The sequence below is a fragment of the Diabrotica virgifera genome, chromosome 1 (assembly GCF_917563875.1).
Source record: "Diabrotica virgifera virgifera chromosome 1, PGI_DIABVI_V3a".
NCBI lineage: Eukaryota > Metazoa > Arthropoda > Insecta > Coleoptera > Chrysomelidae > Diabrotica > Diabrotica virgifera.
Window position 1 is genome coordinate 111,439,408 of NC_065443.1, and position 13,446 is coordinate 111,452,853.

Here is a 13,446-nt window from a genome sequence, read left to right on the forward strand (position 1 = left end):
CCCACAATTTTGGTGTACGTTCCAATTAATTCATTATTGTGGTACCATTAGTTAAACACGACGTTTTTAAAACTTTTTTGCCTCCTAGTATTTTGTCGATAAGCCAGTTTTTATCGAGATGCGGCTTCTTTTTTAATATGTTTACATAAAAATTTTAAGTGGGTTTTGTTCATTTAAACCCCCCAAATGTTTGTGTACGTTCTAATTAAACTATTATTGTGGTACCATTAGTTAAACACAGTATTTTTAAAACTTTTTTGCCTCTTAGTCTTTTTTTGATAAGTCATCTTTTATCGAGATGTGGCTTCTTTTTCAAAATATACCTAAAAATGTAAATTATAAATAAATTTTCAGATTTATTAACAGGTCGCTACAATCGTACTTAACCATATACAAATATGTGGTGGATTCGACAAATATTCAAAATATCTCGATAAACACTGGCTTATCGAAAAAGTACTAATAGGCAAAAAAGTTTTAAAAACATTGTGTTTAACTAATAGTGCCACAATAATAATTTAATTGGAACGTACACAAAAGTTTGGGGGGGTTTAAAGGAACAAAACCCTCATAAAATTTTTATGGGGTGCACAAATTTCACTTTAATTTTTTTTTTAAGATGTTGCTACCATAAGAGTCCCACATGTCCATTTTCAATAAAAAATCTCTGAGTTTTCGATATATGAAAAAAAATCGATTTTCATTTTGTAACTTCAAAGGGCTGTAACTTTTTTTGTGTGCACTATTGTATATAGGTAAGTGAGGTTCAATCAACCTATTTTTGACCCCAGAATCTGTGGTATAATTTATGACCAATCTTTTCGGGACACCCTGTATATTTTTTGTCTTTATGGCTATATGCAAAACTAAAACGACAACCCTCGTAAATAAGAGTATCCTTTTGCTTAGAGGACAATGTTATTCCAGTCTCTTAAAACGGATTTCTGCCGAATTGTTCTGTAACTAGCAACCTCCTTCTCTTTATCTCTTAATGACTGGACTTATCTTTGGACCGATATGAGCCGATTTATACTGTTTATATAGATTTTTCCCGTGCATTTGATAAGCCATCTATAAAAAAATTAATGCTGAAGCTAGAACATTACGGCATGCCTGGTGAGTTGTTATTGTGGTTAGAAAACTTCCTCTTTGAAAGAACTTTTTCGGTCAAAGTTGAAAATCACTCGAGTGTTCCACGTGCAGTAGCCATACAGGGTGATTGATTAGTAGGGTAAAGCTCAATAGCTCCGCTATAGTAATAGATAGCAATAAAACTTAATAACAAAAATTTTAGCCACCTTTGAGCTTCAGATTACAAAATTAGTTAGAATGTTACAGGGTGTTCGATAACACAGTGGCAGACCAATCTTATGTTTTTTTAAATGGAACACCCTATATTTTATTTTAAATTCGAAATTCTGTTTGTGTTCAACTCACTCTATAAATAAAAATAAGCAAACCAGCAATGCCATATTTTTTAACGTATTGTCAAAATTTTCAAGAATGACCGATATTGCTAATTTTCTTTATATCAAATACAGGGTGAGTCAAAACGAAAGTACATTATTTTCTCAGTAATTTTAAATGGAACACCCTGTATTTTATATCACTATTGAAAAGTACCAATACCGTACTTTAATTTTTAGATAACATTCCCTGTCTCTAAATTTATTAGTTTTCGAGATATTTTCATTTTTCAATGGACCAGTAGCGTGGCCAACCAAATCACCAGAATTTAATAAACTGGACTGAATTTTTTGGGGTTACGTTAATAATGAAGTTTATAAAATACCTCCAACAACAAGGGATGAGATGAACAATAGAATACAAAGTGTATTTCGATGTGTTAATTTACAAATGCTTCGTAGAGTAAGTAGCTCATTCAATGATCGTTTTTAGGCGTGCATAAATGTCATCATCATCATTCTCTTTGCCTTATCCCTATGCGGGGTCGGCTTCCCTAATTGCCTTTCTCCACACAATTCTATCTTGGGTCATATCAATGTTAATTCCCTTTACCAACATGTCCTGCCTTATCGTCTCCCCCCAGATCTTCTTTGGTCTTCCTCTCTTACTCCTTCCAGGAATCTGCACTTCAGCTACTCTTCGTATTGGATGATTAACGTCTCGACGTTGAACATGACCAAACCATCTTAACCTATGCTCTCTCATTTTGGCATCAATTGGTGCCACACCTAGACTTCCCCTAATATACTCATTTCTAATTTTATCCTTCTTTGTCACTCCACTCATCCACCTAAGCATTCTCATTTCCGCCACATGCATTCGTTGTTCCTCTTTCTTTTTCACTGCCCAACATTCAGTTCCGTACATCATAGCCGGTCTTATGGCTGTTTTATAGAATTTTCCCTTCAGCTTCATTGGAATTTTTCTGTCACACAACACACCACTCGCTTCTTTCCACTTCATCCATCCAGCCCTAATTCTACTGCATGCATCTCCATCTATTTCTCCATCACTCTGTAATACCGATCCTAGGTACTTAAAACTATTGCTTTTCACAATCATTTCACCATCCAAAGATACCATTTTATTTGTAGTAGCTCCATCTTTAAATGAACATTCCAAATACTCTGTTTTTGTTCTACTAAGTTTTAAACCTTTTTCCTCCAGAGCTTGTCTCCACTGTTCCAGTTTTTGTTCCAAGTCTCTTTCACTATTTCCTACTAACACGACATCATCAGCATACATTAAGCACCATGGAATGTTACCCTGTAGTTTCGCTGTTATCTGGTCCAAAACTAATGAGAATAAATACGGACTAAGCACAGAGCCTTGGTGCAATCCTACTTTCACATGAAATTTATCAGTCTCTCCCACACCTGTCCTAACACTAGTCGTTACTCCCTCATACATATCCTTCACAATCTTTACATATTCACCAGGGACTCCTTTCTTATTGAGTGCCCACCACAGAATCTCTCGAGGAACTCTATCATATGCTTTCTCAAGATCAATGAATACCATATGAGCGTTTGTTTCTTTACTCCTGTATATTTCCATCAACTGCCTTATAATGAAAATTGCATCTGTTGTTGATCTACCCTGCATAAAGCCAAATCGATTCTCGGATATTTCGGTCTCTTCACGTATTCGTCTATCAATTACTCTTTCCCATATTTTCATGGTGTGGCTAAGCAGTTTTATAGCCCTGTAGTTTGTACATTGTTGTATATCTCCCTTGTTTTTGTAAACAGGTACCAGTATACTGCTTCTCCATTCGTCTGGCATTTGTCCAACTTCCATAATTTTATTAAATAGACCTGCTAGCCACCTTGTTCCTGTCTCTCCCAATGCTCTCCATACTTCCCCAGGAATATCATCTGGTCCTACCGCTTTTCCTTTCTTTATTTTTTGAAGCGCTTGAGCCACTTCCTCGTTGGTTATTTTGGTGACCATTGCTGCTACTTTCTCCGTTGACTCTAGTCTGTCAAATTCTTCATTTAATAAGCTGTCAAAGTACTTTCTCCATCTCTTTTTGACATCCCTTTCGTGAACTAGTATTTTATTATTTTCATCTCGGATACATCTAATCTGATTAAAATCTTTTGCTTTCTTTGCTCTCTGTTTGGCTATTTTATATATCTTCGTTTCGCCTTCCCAGGTATCAAGTTGATCGTATAGGTTTGAATACGCTTCTGCCTTGGCTTTTGCTACTGCTACTTTTGCTTCCTTTTTCGCCACCATATAGTTTTGAAGATCTGTGTCGGATCTGGTTTCTTGCCACTTTTTATATAATTTTCTCTTCTCTTTTATTTTTCCTTGTACTGTTCTTACGATGTCAGTTGGACCAGAAGCATTTTTGGGGTCCGGTCAGTAATTCTACGAAGAGCATAGAAATAAAGATAAACCATATAAACATTTGCTTGCTTTAAAATTGATCACTCCTTGTATTAGTCCACATGGACGCGGGTGTGGCTTATTACTTTCTAACTTATCTTATTGGGCAATACTGAAGAGTAATTGGTTAAATTGTTCGGAAGTGCTTAGGCTCAAATCATATCGTTATCTGGTCAAAATACCTTCTCATGTTTCAAAGGCGGCAAGCAATATAAACACTATTTAAACAGTGTCGTCGTCATAACTTACAATTATTTTATTTTTATAATACATTTTTTGTCTCATTTCTTTAGTACTTAAAAAATGAATAAGCACATTAAATTGCATTTGTAAGTAAGTATTATATACTTTTAATGATCAATTTTAAATTTTAATAACTGTATTGTTTATACAGGATGTCCCATATATTATGCGAGATTTAATGACGTCAATTTGCTCAGTCCGCTGATTGGATAATGTAATTAATGGAATTTTTCATGTTTCATATTTTTATTTTTTCCATATTTTCCTTTGTATGTGTCCATGTCTAAGAGCCATATATGAGGAGAGGGAGTGTACATTGATTGAAGACTCTTGATTTTAGGTATTGGGGGTATTTTTTTTTTTTAGAATAAAAGACAGTTTTTCGAGTGATGCCCAGGCCAATCTTATTTTTTTTTTATTTCTTCGGTCTGATTTTTTTTATTTAATTTAGTGATTTGTCCTAGAATATCTCTTTTACTTGCTTTATTCTTGTTTGTGCCACTGTAATTATTGGTTCTCCTTGTTGATTGGTCATGGTTTTTGTTTTACGGTAAGCGATGTTCAGTCCCATCTTTGTCGATTCACTATCTAGTGCTTCCATCATTCTTTGTAATTCTTCACTATTTTCTGTTTTAATACAATATATATACTTATAAGTCAAAAGTGACATTTGGAAAAATTGTGTAGCTCATGTTCAAGTAAAATAAAAATATTATCTTGCTTTGTCACCAATATTAATGTCTTCTTCTTCTTTTCCTTCTTCTTCTTCTTCTTCTTCTTGTGTAGACATGACTCTGTCTGTTTTTCAATGTGCCTCCAGTAAATTGTCATTCCATGGTTTTAGTGGTCTTCCCACTTAGCTTTGGATCCCGCGTATGAAAAAAAAGTTGATTAATAGCAAGCTGAAAATCTTTTAATAGCTTAAGGGTGTCTAGTTGGAGAAACTTTGATATATGGGAACACTGGAACAGGGGAAGTTTTAATTGTGGAACAAGTTAAAAATTTGGAACGGCCAGACCACGAAAACGGCACATGTATTTTGTCCGACAGAGCAGATTTAAACTCTCCGAACAGAGATTAAACTCTCATGCAAAAATCAGCCTACTATTTATCACCAAATGGGCGTTTTAATGAGTGGAACGTGTAGAATATGTCAAATGACAGGAATTATGACAGGTGATAAATAGCAGTCTGATTTTTGCATGAGAGTTTAATCTCTGTTCGGAGAGTTTAAGTCTGACCATTCCAAATTTTTAACATGTTCTTCAATTAAAACTGCCCCTGTTACAGTGTTCTCATATATCACAGTTTATCCGACTAGACACCGTTTAAGCTATTAACAAATTTTCAGCTTACTATCCGTACTTGGGGAACCGTCTCTCGCCGTCCTTACTACTTTGTTTTTTGTCATTTGGCTCATGTAGTTGTTCCATTATACTCTTCTGCTTTTTACCCAGTTATTAATGTTGTCCACCTTGCATATCTGTCGTATATCTGCACTTCTAGCTCTTCCCATATCCCATCGATTTTGCAAAGTATTTTATCTCTGCTGTTTCTAGCATTCTTTCTGTCCTTTCTGTATCAAGTCGCGTTTCTGCCGCGTATTTATGTCATTATTGGTCTGATAACTGTTGTGTAAATTGCGCCTTTCACTTCTTTTCCAATATTGGTGTGGTAGTTATAAACACAACAAGTGTCGAGTCAAGTTCTGAACACACGGATAGTGATATATTTCAACTTGTCAAAAATATGTCCCATGTACAGTAGTAGAAGTGATCTCTCCATTAGTCATGAATTAAGACAATTCGACTGGAAGACGAGTTGTTCGTTTTCATGTATTTTATGTGTATATTCAAAGTGTAGTATTATTTCTTTAGTTCTCAAATTAATGAGCACGTTAAATTTCATTTGTATTATGTATTTTTAATTATCTTTGCTGTCAATTTCATAAAGAAATGTGAACAATTAACAACATTATTACTGTTTAACAAATATTGAACCATAATTTAAAAATAAAAGTTTACTCATTAATTTCTATTGCGCCGCCTATGTTTTACAAACGGTGCCGACAATCGGTGTCGAATTTTGTTTTTATACTGGTCCAACTGACATCGTAAGAACTTTACTTCGTTTGACCACCACCAAGTCTCTTTATCCTCAAACTTTTTTCCTGACGTTTTCCCAAGTATTTCAATAGCAGTCTCTCTAATACTACTGGCCATTTTTCTCCAAATTGTATTAGGGCTTCCTTTCATGTTCCAACATATTTTTTCTACTATTCTTCTCCTGAATAGACCTTCTTTCTCATCTTTCAGCAGCCACCACTTGATTTTTTGTGGTCCTCTCCGATATTTTTGTTTAGTTTCGCTTTTTACTTCGATGTCCAGAACAAGCAGCTTATGTTGTTGGCTTACTGTCTCACTAACTATTACCTTGCAGTCATTGCATTCACGTATGTCTTCTTTCCCTATCATGAAGTAGTCTATTTGGGATTGATGTTGTCCACTTTTGTAGGTAATAAGTTGAGTTTCTCTCTTTTTAAAGAATGTGTTAACAATCGCCTAAATGTGTTATGTGCATAAATGTGTTATGGAGATAATTTTGAACATCTTATGTAATTAAATATTAAAAATATTTTATTAAAAGTAGCTTCTAATTTTTTCAAACATGTTTTTTTCCAAAATGTATTACTGATAAATTATGTTTCGTTCTTTATTTGTTACATTGTTACATTTACATACAAAAGTAGTGTTTAATTGTCTTCACAAAATGTTGTATTTTGTGTTTGTGTGTTTTTTGTAAAATTTATTACTAATTTTCTTTGTTTATTTGTTGCATTTACATAAAAAGATAGTTTTTAATTGTTTCAAAAATGTTGCCTGGTGTGGTTGTGTTTTTGTTTGTAAAATGTATTACTAATAAATTCTTTTTATTTCTTTATTTGCTACAGTGTTACATTGATTACCGGATTGATAATCGATAATCGTCAATTGTCAATTCAGTCATGGCTTACTTAAAATTTAGATCAATTTAAACACCTAAAATAATTTTCTCTGAAAAATGAAAATATCTCGAAAACTAATAAATTTGGGCATAGGGAATGTTATATAAAAATTAAAGTACGGTAATGTTACTTTTCAATAATGATATAAAATACAGGGTGTTCCATTTAACATTACTGAGAAAATAATGTACTTGCGTTTTGACTCACCCTGTATTTGATATAAAGAAAATTAGCAATGTCAATAATTCTTGAAAATTTTGACAATAAATAAAAAAATATGGCATTAATAAACCATTACTGTTGTACTTATTTTTATTTATACAGGGAGTTGAACTTGTTACGATTTTCATACAAAATTGGTTATAACTTTGTAAATACCCTGTATAACATTACAAACCTTTATATTTTTGTGATGGAGAAGTTAACAGGATTTCCAATATAAAATAAAATATAGGGTGTTCCATTTAAAAAAACATAAGTTTGGTCTGCCACTGTGTTATCGAACACCCTGTAACATTCTAACTAATTTTGTAATGTGAAGCTCAAAGGTGGCTAACATTTTTGTTATTAACTTTTATTGCTATCTATTACTATAGCGGAGCTATTGAGCTTTACCCCACTAATCAATCACCATGTATTGGGTCCGTGCAAGTTCGGCAAAGGGACCCCTATTTCTACGCTCTATACTAAAATTCGCACTTTTAATTATATTGGCCAATTATATTAGTCCTGGTTACTGGATAATTGTCAAGGCCATAGTCCAAAAAAATAATAAGAAGAAAAAATAAGATTCAGGTTATGTTGTGAAAATGTCAACAATTGTATGTAGTAAATAAAATTAGTTATTAAAATGCAGTACTGCAAGCAAAATAAAATTAATTAAATTTACCTTTATATAATAATTGCATATCATATCAATATTGTGGAGCAATATATAATTTTTCTGCTTCATTGACAGAAGGTATGAAATATACGTCAATTTGACAATTTCAATTGACAATATGAATTATTTAAGATAGTTGCAATATTTCTCCGCGACTCGCGCAGGGTCGTTTCTCGTTTCCCCTTCCAAGTACTTGCACACCGCGAATAGCAAATTTTTTGAATGTAGTTCCTCTGACATAGGTACTGGAAGTTAATGATCCGAGTGTTACGGTCAACCAAAATTAAGTTGGTCTGCTCAAACAGCAAAAGTAGTCAGTAAAGCGAACTCTGTTTTATACTTTACATCGAAAGCTTTTCACAGAATATGTCCAGAGTTGTTTTTGAAACTACAAAAGTTATGTCAGAACTCACCAAGAATATGCAGTGTCAGTTTGGTCACCCCATTTGTTAAGAGACATTAATACTAGTACAATGAGGAGTTACTAAGCTACTTATTTCCGATGACCTTTTATGAAACCAGACTAAGAAAGCTCAAGTGTCTCCATTAACTCAGACAAGAAAGAGGCGATGGCATATAGATATGGCATCCACAAGTAGATGTTCTTGTTGAATTCTTAGGGAGCATTTTTGTGATTGTTCAAACTTTTTTAATATCAACGAAGATGCTAGACTAAGGGTCATAACTTTCATTTGAAAAAGGAGTCTTCTAAAACTACTGTAAGGCAAAACTAATCGAGTTTTTGAGAAATGGAACAGTTTAAGTGATGACATAGCAGAAGCTACTAGTTTCAAATAATACATAGCTAATAGTTTCAAAAACAAGTTTGATGAAAACTAACTGGGTATTGTACCTAATCTTATGTTAACATTGTATAATGTTTTGTAATTTTTTATGAAAACAGATATAACAGTAACGACATATTTTATATGTTTTCCCTTCATGAGAATACATTTTGTAGTCTTATGTATTCTTTGTAATGTTGGTATTTTTTGCAACTTGCTATTATTGTAAGAACTTTTTCTAAGAACTAAATCTTTTGGATATTATTTCTATTCTGTCATTTTTACTTTGTTAGAAAATTTGTTTCATATTATATTAAATATTTAGTTTAGTAGCTATCTTGTCTTACATCTACAATAAGTGTCAACAAAATTACCTCGAATATTCCTCCTGTGCCCTTATAACTATGAACAAGATGCCCGGACTGCGTCGACCAAATGTGAACACATTTGTCAAAACTACCACTTGCTAAAAATTTACCATCTGGACTGAATGCTACTGAATAAACGGGCTCAGTATGCTTAGTTAACCTATGAATACAGAAGCCTCTTTCTACATCCCATAACCTGAAAAAATAAAAAATTAAGCATTACTAAATATTTCAATATAAATAATTAATCACAAAGATATTCAACAACATATACAACTCTGGAGAAATAACAACAGAATGGCTGAAGTCTGAGTTTATTGCACTTCCAAAAAAACAAGGAGTCAAAAAAATGCGAAAAATACCGTACGATCAGCCTGATGAGTCATCTCCTAAAATTGTTCCTAAAGGCAATCCATACGAGAATTTACAAGCTATGTGAAAGTCAAATTTCGCCCAACCAGTTCGGGTTCATAAATGTTGGTGGTACGAGAGAGTCTTTGTTTTCAATACAAGTCTTATTCCAGAGATGCAGAGACGTCAATTGCGACGTATACGCATGTCTGGTTGATTACGAGAAGGCGTTTGATCGAGTACAACACGTAAAGATGATGCAAGTAAAGAAGCAGGAGTTAACAACCAAGATCTGAAAATAATTAGAAAACTTTACTGGAATCAGACTGCAAACCTGAGTTGACGGTGAACAAACCGAATATGTGAAAATCATGCGTCGAGTGAGGCAGGGCTGCATTTTGTCCCCCCTAATTTTCAATCTTTACTCTGAAAGAATGTTTATCGAAGCTTTGCACGAAACTGAAAAAGGTATTCTACTAAACGGGTACCGGCTAAATAACATCAGGTATGAAGATGACACCATAGTATTTGCGGCCAACCTAGAAGACCTACAAGTCCTCATGAACAAAATCACGTATTATAGTCAACAATATGGACTCAATATAAACGTAAAGAAAACAAAGCTTATGATCGTCAGCAAGAAAAAGACAATAGAAGGTCAACTCTATATCAACCAAACCCATGTAAAAAGAGTGAGGCACTACAAGACACTAGAGGTATCTTTGAGAATACTAAAATTTTAGTTTTGGAAACGTTTACTAGTTGGAAACTATTTATTATATTCTGTAGTTCTTGTGCGTTGCTTGCTATTAGGACGGTATCATCGACGTGCCTGATGTTGTCTATGCTGGTTCCGTTAATCTTGATTCCATCTTGGACCTCGTCCAATGCTTCTCTGAATATAGACTCCAAATACAGATTAAATAATAGCGGTGATAAGACGCAACCCTGTCGCACTACTCGTCGGATTTGTATATCAGTCGTGTCAACCACACTGGAGCACAGTATTCGGCAACTGAGTAGACCATAGGTTTGGATAGTTTCTGATTTAAGATATAGTGCGGCAGCTGGTTGTAATTAAATATGTAATTAAAAATTTTTATTTTTGGTTTTATACCACTAAATCAGGACATATCGAATGTCCCAAAATTAATTTTTACAATTTTTATACATTTCACCTTACAGGGACCTTCCTATTTTTATAACATCATGTCGAACAAAATGTTCTAATCTAAATGCAAAACAGTCGACACTCTACTAACGACCTGCTTCCTAACTAAAACGCTTATCTCACTAAATCTGAATCCAGTCGATTGTAAACAAGAAGGTATCAAATATATGTCACCGCGACTATACTGTACTCTTTCTATTAAATATTTTTCAAACTAAAGCAAAACATTGCACTTACCTAACTGTCGAATCAAAACTTGCAGACGCTAATATAAGATTCATATTGGGATTATGAGTTCCCGGACCTGTTGGTGACCATTTGATCGTATAAATTTCCTTTGAATGTGCTTGTAAATCATGCACACACGTATCTTGCTTCATGGACCATATTTTCAATGTCATATCATCGGAACATGATGCTAACAGTTGTCCTTGAGGATCCCATTTGATAGCATTTACTTCGTTCTAAAAGAAAAACAGATATTTGTCAAACAAAATCTAAACTAAACAAAAATAGTGCCAAAAAAGAAAAGTTCCATTAAAAGTAACCCAGTCCGGATCTGTTTTGAGGTTGACAGAATGACAAATGAAGAGGTATTCATCATCATCAACAGCTATTCCATCCATCGTCGGATGCAAGCTTCCCTTAGGCGTTTCCATTAATTTCTGTTAGTTGTTTTTTGCTTCCATTCGTGGCCAGCCATTCGCTTGATGTCATCAGTTCATCTTGTTTGAGGTCTGCCTCTACTTCTTTTGCTTGACCTTGGTTTTACAGGTATTACAACGTCGAAGAGGTATTACAACGTTTAAAAAATAAACCGAAGTAATGAAAATCGTAAAAATACGAAAAATGGAATATTTTACCCATGGCATGCGACACCCGGGATGATATGGATCCATTCAATTTATTATTCACGGCACAATATGTGCAAAGAGGGGACCCGGTCGGAGAAGAACATCATGACTTAGTAACCTGCGTGAGTGGCTTTGGTTAGTCTTCGTAGTCCCTCTTCAGAGCTGCGGTGTATAAAATTATGATAGGCCAGTACGATAACAAACGTTCAGTAATAGACATGGTACGGAGAAAAGAAGTAGAGTCACAATGTGGTTTCCTATAAGGAAACTCAGTTTCCAGTGTTTCCTATTGGGACCGTGCAAGTTCGGAAAACGGACACCTGGTTTCATAGCTCGGTAACTTTTTTCGCCCTTTTAATTATATTGGCCAATCATATAGGTCCTGGTTGCTGGATAATTGTCAAGGCCATTGCCCAAAAAAATTATAAGAAGAAAAAGTAAGACTGAGGTTATGTTATTAAAAGGTAAACAATTGTATGTAGCAAATAAAATTAATTATTAAAATACAGTACTGCAAGTAAAATACAATTAATAAATTTACTTTTATATAATACATAATTGCATATCATATCAATATTGTGGAGTAACATATAATTTTTCTTCTTCAATGACAGGTATGAAATATACGTCAATTTGACAATTTCAATTGACAATATGAATTATTTAAGAAAGTTGCAACATTTTTCCGCTATTCGCGCACGATCGTTTCTCGTCTAGTGAAACTACTGCAAAGTGTAGATACACAAAAAATGAATAAACCTGGTAAAAATGACAATTAGTAACGTGAGCATGAAGATAAAATACTACAGAAAACTCTCAAAAAGCTTTAGGACTAAACAAGTGTTAAAACAAGAAGACCACCTTCCTTTACAACTCTTTAATCTGTACCTAGAATGGGCAATAAGAGAAAATGAATTAAATAGATCAGGGTTTTATAGAATATGAATAAAGAGTTAGTGACCTACGCTGAAGTCGATTTTATCTAAATATGCAGATACTAAGAGTAGTGTAACACAAATATTCAAAACTACGGTAGAAGACGTTAATTTAATTATTAACGAAAAGTAGTCCAAGTATACGGCACTAACACAGCCAGAGCAAGATTTGTTTTTTTTACTGAATAGCATTAGTAGAATCTTCTTGTAGGTTAAAAGCATTAGCAGAATCTTACCGTATGTCCTTGGAAGGATTTTATGGGTTTGTCCATCGACAATTTACAAACATGGATACACTGATCTGTTGAACAACTGGCGAATGAAGTGTTGGTTTGCCAATCGACGTCTAAAGCTGGTGCAGAATGGAAGCTGAACTGTTGTGTACATTGTCCACTGGCCGCATCCCATATTATTGTTGTTTTATCAACCTAAAAGTAAATTAAAGGGATTAAAATTTATCATACCAAAATATTCACTTAAAACTCAACCCTTTTTATGGGATCTGATCTCTTTTAATTTGGATCTGATGGTGGTAGAGGTAGTTCCTCTTGAATTACCGAAAGATATCCATCTACAGCGTCTTGATATAACAATAGATGGGAGTCAAATCTAATCAATAGGGTGGATGTTCCAGCAATTCATAGTGCGTATCCCTCAATTTACGCATTAGCAGAACCCTTTTGTGGCTACGTACATTATCCTAATGGTGAATGATTTTTCTTCTTTAAACTAAGCCTGTTTTCAAGAATGTTTGCATCTAACTTTAATAGAATATTTTCTAGTTATGGTTTTACCTTTTTCAAGACAGTCAATCACCAAAATTACTTTCGCAATAAGGGGTAAGGAAAAGCGACCCTAAGAAGGGAAAATCCGAGGAAGTAGAATAAGTTTTCTTTTACGATGTTTTACAATTGCACGATTTTTTTTCTTAGTATAAACACCGGCTTAGTATAAAAGCATTTGAAATGAAGTTAACACCTTGGCTGCGTAA

At 34.0% G+C, this 13,446-nt stretch overlaps 1 protein-coding gene across 1 annotated transcript in view; it reads right to left on the reverse strand.

The window, feature by feature from the left end:
* The window catches only part of LOC114324276 (F-box-like/WD repeat-containing protein TBL1XR1), a 66,918-nt gene that overhangs the window by 11,444 nt on the left and 42,028 nt on the right, over nt 1-13,446 (reverse strand). The window contains exons 5-7 of the mRNA XM_028272075.2: nt 12,692-12,883; nt 10,904-11,130; nt 9,151-9,340 (exon numbers count right to left, since the gene is read on the reverse strand). Of these exons, the coding sequence (XP_028127876.1) occupies nt 9,151-9,340; nt 10,904-11,130; nt 12,692-12,883 (609 nt within the window). The remainder of the gene's footprint in view (nt 1-9,150; nt 9,341-10,903; nt 11,131-12,691; nt 12,884-13,446) is intronic.